General features: G+C 43.1%; 1 protein-coding gene across 1 annotated transcript; it reads right to left on the minus strand.

Moving 5' to 3' along the window:
* Positions 1-2,082: 2,082 nt before the first annotated feature.
* fzd8a (frizzled class receptor 8a) lies at positions 2,083-4,906 on the minus strand. The gene has a single exon (XM_014013535.1). The coding sequence runs from the start codon at positions 4,428-4,430 to the stop codon at positions 2,688-2,690; it is 1,743 nt and encodes a 580-aa protein (XP_013868989.1). The 5' UTR covers positions 4,431-4,906; the 3' UTR covers positions 2,083-2,687.
* Positions 4,907-12,077: the final 7,171 nt, after the last annotated feature.

Below are 12,077 nucleotides of genomic sequence, written 5' to 3' on the forward strand. Positions count from 1 at the left end.
GGTGGGTGGGTGGCTTCCATTTTGAGCCGCCCGGGACTCTTAGAGAGCTGCTGCTGCCTCCATCCTTCCTCCACACTGGTGACCACCAGAGAACCACAAACTGTGCCCCTGAAGGGTGCAGAGCAGGCCCGGCTCCCGCACAGGGGTGGGGGTGAGGGGTGAAACACTGCAGCGAGCTACACAAAGCAGATTTATCCAAAGTTTTATTGTCAAAATAAAGGTCTGATTTGCTCTCAGAAAAACAAACAAACAAAAAAGACATCTACACTTTGTACAATTTTACATTTTTTTCTTATAAACTTTTCTTCTATACATAAATATACACTTTTCTTTATACATTAGCTTTATATAAATACAATTTCAAAATATAAAAAAGGAGGACCTGTAAAAAAATACTTGGGCACTTTTAAGGCTTAAAGGGTCGTTCCGGATCTTTTAAAGTGGGGCGCTGTGGAAAGGTTCTGAACAAATATTGCCGTGGGAACGCCTAACGTGATTGAAGAAGTGATKTTGGCCATCAGTGAGTCACTTTCGCATCATTTAATTGAAATATGAAGCTAAATAAAACACACAGATGTTTTAAAATGATTATTCCTTCACTCTTTTGTTCCTTTATGAATTAATTTATTTTTAAAATGATGTTCCAGGGTGCTGTAGCACCTTCAGCGCCCACAGTTCCCACAGCCTTGAGCTTTAAACAGTTCTGTTGAAACAGTTTAAAGAAATATACTGACTGGATCGAYGAGCTAATGGCTAGTCGGAGCAGAACTAAGCAGATCTTTTGTTCCTTTAACCTCAGGAAAACTTCCTGGACGTTCACACGAATACTGTTTTCTAACCCCATCCGCCTCTGACAGTTTTATAATTACTCTCAAACACAAATACTTAAGTATTTCCTGTCAGGGTTAGTGCTACAGCTAGTTGCTGTCGTCACTGTCCGCACTTTCAACTGTCTTTAAAGTGTTGTGTAAATAGCCATGTGATCTAGAAATGATGGTGATGTAAAGCAATTTAAACAGCGAGTCGGAAAAGGCAATAAATGTGACACAAATCTACAAAAAACAAAAGTTCAACAAAATAACAAATTTTCGACTGAGACAAAAAAAAAAGAATAAATTGCAATCAAAATGAGAGGTGATAAAAATTTGGCAGCTTCAGCAAGCACTATTTTGTAAACCTTTATATCACCATCAATTTCATAGAGCACAGTTTTATTATTTTATGGAAGTTTTAGCTACCTGTAGCACTAATCCAACAGGAATACTGCAATGTTTTTTTTTTATCTGCCTTTAAAATTCACAGTGGACTATTAAAAAAACATGTTTAAGTAAAAGTTCACAAGTAAAATATTTGTGGACTGCTTTTCAATTTTAGTGATTAATTACACAGTAAGKACCAATTCAATGTGATCCCAACTGACCATTTCTGTATTTCCTCACACTTACAGTTACAGCTGAGTGAGATACTGWCTTCTGCTCACGTCAAACTTCTCACTGCAAGTTATGAAGCCAAACAAAATGTTGTCCTGAACTACATCAAATGATACATTTTGGTAATGTTTACTCCAGCAGTTTTGTTCCAAATATACTGAATGCAATGTTGGAATGCGGGTCCGCACTCAATGTAAACAAAGCACTCAGCTGAATGAAAACAAAACAAACAAAAAAAAAAACAAGTTTGGAGTCATATGACTGACCTATTAGGCAGCTGTAAGTCTGTGTAGGTAAAGAAAATAAAAAAATAAATAAAAAAAATGTGGCCAAACTGGACAAATCTCGGAGAAGAGGTGGAAAAAAGTGCAGCTGCTGAGAAATGCGGTGGGGTGGGGGTGGGGGGGGTGCAGACAGCTGTCAAGAATAAATACTGAGGATCACACAGATCTGTAGACAAAACTCAGCTGTCAGACATAAACATCTTTAAAAACAACTTTCCTAGAAGGATGTCCTGATGCATCTCAGTTATCCAGGTAAAAATAGCCATATCATCACTCACATCACACGACAGCCATGTGATGTGAGTATCAGTCACATGGAGGCAGRGCTTAAAAGCCTGAATTTTGCCTGAAACTCTCAGACTGAAGAAGTCTCTTGGAGGAGAGACGAAACGTTTCATTAGAGAAGAACCCGTCCAGAAGATCTATACAATTTTTTTCTTTTTCCTAGAAGGACACATTTTAACCCACTTTGTCTCTTTCTAGGAAAACAAACATGTGGCTCATTCCCAAATATTGTTTACAAACTTTTTATCTTAAGAGCACATAATCCGTCAATATGAGGAGTAAAAACGGTGCRGATTTTTGTTTACGTTCAAATTTTTGGGGTGAAAACCTAATTAAGCCATCAGCTCATCGATCCAGTCTCACCGAAATTCTCAGTTCTGCCAAATGAGAGCGTTTAAAAAAGCCATCTACAGCAGGTAAGATAGTGACTGCTCATAACCACGTCACAGAACCCAACTTTATAATTTCTGAACTCCCATTGTAATTGAACTCACCCTTTGCTGTGAGGGATTGAACACAAAGGTTATTTGCCACATAAAACATGGTMATAAAATGCTTATTATGTGAGGCTGGAAGCAGAGCTGTCTGTGCCCACAACATCCATAATGCCCAGTTTGTACCACTGATGCATGAGGGGGAGGGGAGGGGGGTAACCTCCTTAACAATCTGCACCCCCSTCGCCCCCCACTCAGACCTGGGACAGTGGCATCTGTTTGGGGCAGGACACGGAGCTGGCCGTGCCCGACCTCCACGTCAGCCCGGTGCTCACGTCGCTGTACATGGAGCCGCCGGTGCCTTTGCTCCCCCAGCAGCACCGCGTGCAGAAAGTCCTCCACGAGTCCACGGTCTTGCCGGACCAGATCCACACGCCGGACGTGATGCCCACCAGAAGGCACATGAAGTACTTCAGCATGAAGACCGCGTAGTCCGGACTGCGGCGGTCCCGCTCCAGCAGGCAGCCGGAGCAGACGTGCGTCAGCTCCCARCGCGGCCGGTTGTGCTGCTCGTAGAAGTAGCACGCCACGATGACGGTGGCCGGCACCGTGTACAGCACCGTGAAGATCCCGATCCGGATCATCAGCTTCTCCAGCTTGTCCGTCTTGGTGCCGCCCTGCTTGATCACGCTGCGGATCCGGAACAGGGACACGAAGCCGGCCAGAAGGAAGATGGTGCCGATGAAGAGGTAGATGACCAGCGGGGCCAGCACGAAGCCCCGCAGGTTGTCCAGGTTCTGGTTGCCCACGTAGCAGATCCCGGCCACCGAGTCCCCGTCCACGGAGCTGAGCGCGAGCACCGCGATGGACTTCATGCTGGGGATGAGCCACGCGGCCAGGTGGAAGTACTGCGAGTAGCTGGCGATGGCCTCGTTGCCCCACTTCATCCCGGCGGCCAGGAACCAGGTGAGGGACAGGATGACCCACCAGATGGAGCTGGCCATGCCGAAGAAGTAGATGAGGAGGAAGACCACGGTGCACAGCGCGGGTCCGGTGGTCTCGTAGTGGATGTGCTCCAGGTCCAGGTCCCGGTTGCACGCCACCTTCTCGTGGCCGGCGATCAGCCTGACGATGTACCCGCTGGAGACGAACATGTAGCAGGCTGACAGGAAGATGATGGGTCGCTCCGGGTACTTGAAGCGCTCCATGTCGATGAGGAAGGTGGCCACGGTGGCGAAGGTGGACACGAAGCACAGCACGGACCACAGTCCGATCCAGAACGCCGTGAACGCGCGCTCGTCGTGCGTAAAGTACGGGTTGTGGCACGGCATGGCGCAGTTGGTGATCTGTCCCGTCTTGACCCGGTTGTAAAGCGGGTGCCGGTCCGTGTTYACCGGGACCATGGGCTCCAGACACCTGCAGCCCGGCTCGCATGGCGCCGCGGGGGGCTTGGGTTTCCCGGGGGCGCCGGCGCGTCCCGGTTTATTCTTAGCGCCGCCGCCGCCTTTCGGGTGGTTGGTGGGTTTGGAGAGCAGGGGGGACGCGGTGGTGGACTCCGTCCTGTTGTAGTCCATGCACAGGGTGTCCGGGGTGCCCTGCACCGGCAGAAGGTCGCACCTCATCCGGTCCGGCCAGGGGAAGCCGTACTGCCTCATGAGGGGCGCGCAGCCGGCCCGGGCTCTCTCGCACACGCTCCGGCACGGCGGCAGCGGCTTCTTGTAGTCCTCCAGGCAGATCGGGGTGTACATGCTGCACAGGAAGAACTTCAGGTCCGGCGAGCACTGGATCTCCACCAGAGGCCAGAACTGGTGCACCTCCAGTCCCGCCTCGTCCTGCGTGTCGTGGTTGAACTGGTTCGGCATGTAGGTGTAGTTGTAGCCGACCCCCTTGCACAGGGGCACGGCTATTTCCTGGCAGGTGATCTCCTTGGCCGTGGTGCAACTGGATCGGGGGAGGAGGGCGAGCGAGAGGAGCAGGTAGAACYCGACCGGGTCCATGGTGGTGGTGGTCTCGTCTCGGCGGCGCTAACCCGGTCCGGTTAGAGGTTCAGGCTGCGCTCCGAACCCGTCATCTCTGCCCGCCTCGGGATCCTGCACGGAGTTCAGCGTGCCAGGAGGAGGAGGAGGAGGAGAAGGAAGGAGGCAAGATGGCTCCGTCCAGTATCTGCAGACACAAACAACCCGATCCGTGCGCACACCAGCCGCTTYGGTTTTTGTTTTGGTTTTGCCTCCCAACACGCAGCTGGTCCGGGTTCAGTTCTAGTTCTCATACAATCTCATGCTCTCCGTTGAAAACCGTGTTGATATATAGGAACCGGCAGGAGACACCCCCCGCCCCGGAGCAGCTCCTCTAATCACAGAGCGGCGGGGGCGGTGCTTCCCCCCTTTCACTCATTCAGTGTTTACTTCCACAGCTCAGGATCTCTCTCTCTCTCTCTCTCTCTCTCTCTCTCTCTCTCTCTCTCTCTCTCTCTCTCTCTCTAGAAATCTGTTTATTTCAAAATAAAAGCTCAGAATGTATTGAGGTAATGCATATCACCCTCCACTTTTCATGCCATAATTTTACACTAAAATAATTTCATGTTGAGACATGAGTTGTAGCTGTTTTGGTCAGACTTAAAATAAAAATAATCTCATGTACTCAGAATCTGTGAGGCAAAAACCTCTCAGCTCCTATTACATCAATTTTTAACTCAATATCTGTGARAGTGACTGATGTATAACCATGTATGTGTTTGACAATATACGTTAGCTGTTGTAGACATCTCAAATTGAATTGACACCAGATGTTGTTCAGTTATAAATATCTATCCAATGATCATTTTCTGAAAATTTCACTAAAAGTKTTTTGTTGGTTCATGAGATATTTTGCTAACAGACAAACAGAGTTGACTCTAACATTAAATGTTGGAGATTTAAGCAAAGGTCTCTTGCATTGAATGGCCCTTTGAATAAACAATTCTCAGCTACTACCTCACCAAATTTTACATCAGTATCTATAAAATTGGTAAAGTTATGAGCATTTTTCTGTTTTCTAAGGTCAGTTGGCTGTGGCAACCATCTTGAAGTGAGTTGGCTTTTAAAGTTAATCAGTTGTAGACATTTAGTCAAATATTATTACATTAAAATTTCAATAAAATCCATTCAATGGTTCATGAGAAATTTTGCTAACAGACAGACAGAGTTGGCTGAAAGATGTTTAATGGCAGAATTTTAAACAAAGACCTGGTGCAATATGTTAATGCTCAGATTATATTTTGGGAATCACTCTCAGCTACTACCACACCAGGTGTTAGGGCAATATCTGTAAAACTGCCTGATTTAGAGCAATATCATGGGGTTTTATGGYCAGTTGATTGTATCAGCCATCTTGAATTGGGTAAATTCCTAAAGTTAATCAGCTGTAGATGTTCATCCAATAATTACATTCTGCAAGTTTTTGGTAAAATTTGACTTGTGACTCATGCGATATTTTGCTAACACTTTCACACACACAGACACAGACAAAAAAAACTGTCTTCACATTTCAGCAGCTAAAAACAAATAACATCAGAGAGAAAAAGATGAACTGTTTCTGTGTGAAAGAGAAGAGAGAGGTCATTTTTGGTAAATTGGCTCATTTGGGCGTGATGGGACTTCTCAGGGCGCCGTTTGTGGCTGTGAAACGCAGTTTTTCAGTTTTAAATGAGGTGCTTATGTTTCCTTTTAACAGCTTGCATGGAGCTCCGCGGGAGGTGTAATTGCGTGAAGCCAGGAGCGCGCAGAGACCTCTCATGTCCCCAGCCTGACAGAGATCTCTGCTGTAATGTGACAGTAATCCTGCTGTGGTAAATGCCCCCGTCCTTCCAAAATAACCTCTTAAAACAAAACTAATCTGCCTCGAGTTTCTGTAAACTGTGAACCAGACAGTTTTGTGAAATTTTAGCCATTTCGAAGTTTAGTTTTGTATCTTAACCTGTCCACACAAGAACAGGCTTTTTGAATACAGCGAAGCCCTGATTTTGTTGGGGGGCACGTGGGTTATGTTGTTAGAGTAGCTACACACGAACTGTGAAAAAAAAAAAAAAAACACATCAATATTAGTTGCGGTCCAGTACATTTCATTTCATTTGGGGTGGCTTCGTAATACAGTACAAAACCAAACAAAAACACACGAGAGCTATACAGTTAGCAAGCTACACATAACATGAACAGTAAACTGTTAGCAGACAGAAATGCTGCACTCTGAGCAAAGCATGGGCACTGATTGGATTTATTCATGTGTTTTCATGTAACTGAATTTACATTGGTTTATCTTACAAAATTAGCATAKTATATTGTTCTCAATAATTTAGTTTGAAAACTCATGAAAAAGACATTCCTTACTGTACTGTTTTTCTGGTTTCTGCAATATCACAGGGATTACAGCAAGCTACGGATGTAGGTCCAAGAAAGAGTGAGTCCGCAAACTGTGAAACACAACTTTGTTGCTAAATGTTTTCTTCTTTTGTTGTTATTTTAACCTTGAGATTTCACAGAAACAGAGTTTTTGAAATGTTCTAACTTTTTGGATTCTTGCCGACAAAGGCCCTTTCATTGAAATTTTTTATTGTCTAATTCAATTCAATTCAGTTTATTTATAAAACGCCAAGTCACAACATACGTTGTCTCAGGGCACAGTACATAAAAAGAATAATCTAAAGAAGAAAGCAGCAGATTGTGTTGAATCACTTCATCACAGTCTCCCATCCTGAGCAAACGGTGGAGAGGAAAAACTCCCTGCTAATCAGGAAGAAACCTCCAGCAGAACCAGGCTCAGGACAGGCGGCCATCTGCCTCGACCGGCTGGTTGGAGGACAGGAAAGAGACACAGACAAACACAGAAGAACTGGTCCAGGGCTGGTCCAGGTGCGCCTACTTCTGGAAGAGACAAAGAAAAAACATGATAGAACTAATTACAATAAACATGTAGAGAAGAGAGACTAGTCTGAATACCTTTATGCAAGAACACATCTAATCTGATGCTATTTTGTTTCTTCATCTAATAGCATTGCATCTCAGAAAATACTCCTCAAACAAAAAAGTTCCAAAAAACAACACAGAGTCATAAAATTTACCACAGTATGTAGCTCGTGAGCTTTTCTGCTACATGCTTCACTTCTGTATTTCACACATACCTTGAGGAAATTTTCTTAACACTGCCTGCTTTTTGTTGTATTCTTCTTGAACTAATTTTCTCTTACAATAAAAGAGCTCAAAAGCGTCTTCATGCAAAATCCAATTTTGCTGCAAGGGGTAAAATATTGGGGGAAAAAAATCCATCTTCAAACTTTTCACTCGGCATTAGAAACAATTATTTGCAATTGTCTCTCAGATGTTTGGCCTGGAATGTTACTCAGACATCACTCCAATATGCTGCCCAGGATCTTTTTTTTTGCCTTTGATATTATAATAAATATTTATATAAAGTTATGCTCCAATAAACTCAGCAGATGTGTGATTGCTGTAATAATGTTATTATAATTGTATTAGGCTTTTGGTATAATAGTGCATTCCCAGGTGAACTAAGAAAGGCAAGGCCCGACATGCGATCTGCTGATCTGTGTGAAACTCAGTCTTTATTCAGATACAAAGACGTATATCTGACTCAAGATTTTTAGTCTCGCTCCTGTTCAGTTTCTGTAAAGTTTGGATTAAAAGACAGTGGTGTGGTCCCATAATAAAAGCAGATGGTGAAAACAAATATTTCCCCCCCTAACTATACTGTTTTGAACTGGAGTTCCGTAAAAAAGTTGTAAACACTTTAGAATTTGTGAGCTTTTATTTTTTTTAATAAAGGGTATGAGCTTATGCCAGGAACTCAGCTGTAGCACATCTAGTGCAGATTGTGGGGAACCTCAGGCAGGTATTCCAAAACATTTCTGTAATCACTGGATAAAGTGGTGCATCATTGACAAGGTAATGACGACCAAGATCTCTACATACTCTATCCAAACTGCCAAAATCAGCTTTTATTGTCGCAGTCGCATGAAGAAAATTGYGACACCTCTTGTTGTCACAACCTGCCAGGAGAACTTTTCACCCTCCTCCACATAAGAACTTATTGTGTGATTGGTCAGGAGTTCGTGGGCACATTTGTTAATGCTGAAAGCTGCACTGTGCTTAAACTACTTGCTTCTGAAAGTCCCCCAAAAGTACTAATTTCCAGAATCTGACTGTTTGACCCAAAAGCAGACATTTACAAAGATAGTCAAAAGGCCAAGAAACTATTGGATTGAGATGAAACTGACGTGGACGGAGGAATCTGTTAGCAGAAAAGTGTGGAGCTGTGCTGTGACGTATCCCGCATTGGGAGCGGTTTCCCTGAAGCTCGGTGTGGTGTGTCGCAGGGGCCTATGRAAGTTGTGTGTGAAAATGGATGTCGTACAACCACACATCGACTGTTGGGCCCTTCATCCAAGCAAGACCACTTACAGTCTTTGAAGTTTTATACGTGAATGTTACKTTTTACCCCTTTACATCCCATGCTGCCACTTGCACTTGCAAATAACCACATAATTCTACATAAAAATGTTAAATTGACATCGTTAAATGTTTCTAAAACAGCATTCGAATGAACTGCTTGGAAATATTTGAGACTGAAGCTGTTTTAAGATCACAGCAGTCCACTTTGGTCTTGGCAGCCTAGCATTTTTAGTTTGTATTTATTGGTTTTTGGAGTCAACTTCAGCGTTATTTTGTGAGGCCCATTTTGTTTTCCCTACAGAACACCAAAGACTTGTGGGCTAAGATAACAAGTAAGGGACTCTGCAAATAGCTATTTTTTTAAGGAAACAAAAGCTAAGCTAGCCAGTTTCATGGAGGTATGTGAGTGTGTGTTTGTGTACAGCATACTGTAGATATCTTCTCAATAATTAACCCTGGAATTTGTGATGTGTGATAAAGGACACATAATGAAAAAGGGAGTGAGGGTAAGGTGCTGGTCACAGTGTGGGAGAGTGATGCAGGAAGAGTTCAGGGCGTTGAGATTGCTCTGGACACACATAATGATTTACTTCAAGGAAGTGCACTCATCTCCTGTTTTCAAGGCACCACATATGGCTTACTGTGAGAAAACATCTCCCCAAGACCAAGGGGCTTAAAGAAATGCTCTCCAACCAATAAATAAAATCCACGATCATGTCAAGATCCCGAGTTAATGTGTTCAGTTTAAAGGCCCTCAAAGAATCAAGTGCTGGTGCTAATGAAAGGAAGCCCACAAGTGTGACTGCTTGCCAGATCCTGGACTTCCCTCAAAGATGGTGGGACAGAGATATGCTAATACAACTTTATCTTGTAAAGCAAAGCTTTGAGGAGATTTAGCTAATCTGCTGGACACAATTCCAAGAGCTTCGATGGCATTTAGGAGACTCACGCTAACCCGGGGCTGCTTGTTAAGACTTCATTAGCTGTGTTTGCTCAGGCCTCTTCTCTCCAAAGTGGTGGAGGAGGGCTCCCCGGGCTCTGGCTTCAGCCCTACTATAGCCCATCCATATGGGCCTTGTTTGCTCACGGCTGGCCTGGTAATCACTTTCAGGTGGAGCTGGAGGAGGCAGAGCAAAGCTGAGGGGCTTTTGGAGAGAGCTGGTCAACCCCCACCCCCCCCCCACCCCATATGCGCATATACCCCCTCAAGTCTCAGCTCCTGCCGTCAACGACCCTTTTCTCCTGAGGTGACGGAGCGTACATCATGTAGCCTGTGAACTGACTCACCTAGGCCCCATTACCTTAACAAACAAAGCCAGCCCTCCCAATCAGCCTACTGCTGGGAGGACTGACAGCCCCAGTAAATCTTTCCTTATAGTCAATATCCATTTCTGTGGGTGYAGAGTGAAAAATGTAAACTTTGTGAAATATTTAAGTTTCCTTCTAAACAAGACCTGCACGAGGAAGGTAAAAGTTATTAGGGTATGGCGATAGAAAGACAAATGTGTTAAAGCAAAAAGAAACAGTCTTTATCTACAAGCAAGATGTTATTTTGCTTATCCGTCTAGTCACAAAGGCAACAGGTTTAGTAAAAAAATAATAAGGTTTTCTTTGTTTTTTTTTTATTTCTTTCACCAAATCAACTTAAACAAAAAGTTTCCAGACAGAAGTATGTGCTCTTTGAATCTGCTGACTGCCACTTTAAAACGATTGTATTTTGACCCCAATTATAATATACTCTAAGTGAGAGCACACTTTTTGAGAGGAGAAACGTTGTAAAATGCAGTGTGTGTTGTGATTGGCAAACATGAGCACAAAAAAATGAGATTGGCTTGAAAAAACCCCCTGTAATTATTGTACATCTGGTAATGCTGATGCCAGGTCACTCACCGTGACTTTTAGTTTTCAACGACACGTGCATACGCACAGTTCAGTCTCGAGCAGATGAAGCAGTAAGTCAAGAGCTGTGCCTCCCAGGCTGTCTTCACCACAACAGAGTGGACCAACRTTCTCTTAACTGCAAGCAAAACACCGACCCATTGGTTCCATCATGTTCTCTCACAAAAAAATAAATAAATAAATAACGCTTTCCATCAAAAACTGACACTATTCTGGCAACAAACTTTCTATGGCAGCATGAGCGTTCTAAACCCAGAAAAAATGTTACTTTTAATGTAATGTAAATAATTTTGTAATAATATATATAATACATAATTTCATTGTAACAAACTTTCCAATGACAAACTTTGATGGTAAAATAATGATTTGTCTTTTTTAAAGTTTAATTATAAGCATATAACACTACTTTTTTCTATAACAGTTGTTACAATAAAACATTTTAATATGATGTTGTTTTAAGAATATTTGGCATTCCAAAGATGAATAGTCTCCGCAGTAAGGTAGCATTTTAGATACAATCCAGCCCAGGGGATTTCTCCAGGCCGACCTGATCAGAAAAAAAACAAAAAACAAAACAATAAATGTTTTAGTTAGCTTGGCTAAAATAATTCAAGTTTACACAGATGACTTCATGCCGTTCTATGGAGAAGTGTGTAAAACGTCCAGAGTCAGTTGTTCCTATTGGTTGGAATTATCACCCTGAAAACAGAGTTCAAGCTTTCTGCAGATGGGAGATGACTTTTGACAAGTTGTTAAATGCTTTACTGTAACAGAAAACTAAATGGTAAATAAAATAATAATAATTAAAAAGTAAAAATAAAAAAGTACAGTATTCTGACCCAGATCATGGGTTGCCGTAAGTTATTTTGAAGCAGAAACTTTTCCAAATGAGGCACATGATGACAGAAAATGCAACAAGGACAAAAATAAAATAAAAATCAGATCACAAACCMTTTKTTCCCAGGTGAAAGCCCTGTTGACRTCCTGCCCACCTCCCTTACATATTTCCATTCWCTAGTGACGCATATCTTTTGAGAAGTCATATAAATAAGACTTATTTCCATTTCAAGCTAAAATTCTAGGCCATGAAGTGTTTGCTGAAGGGTGTAGGTGTGGGCCACATTACTAACAGAAGTAGTTGTCTGAACAGGAAGTGAACTTCAAATGGAGAAAAACGGCAAATGTGGTGGATAATTACAACCAATTTTCAAAAATTTTCCCACCTCAAAATTGCACATTTCGTCTAAGAAACAGACAACTTTGGAAAGTCACACAAAACAGTGATGGAAAAGTTTAGCAAAT

Source organism: Austrofundulus limnaeus, unplaced genomic scaffold (assembly GCF_001266775.1).
Source record: "Austrofundulus limnaeus strain Quisiro unplaced genomic scaffold, Austrofundulus_limnaeus-1.0 Scaffold103, whole genome shotgun sequence".
Lineage (NCBI taxonomy): Eukaryota > Metazoa > Chordata > Actinopteri > Cyprinodontiformes > Rivulidae > Austrofundulus > Austrofundulus limnaeus.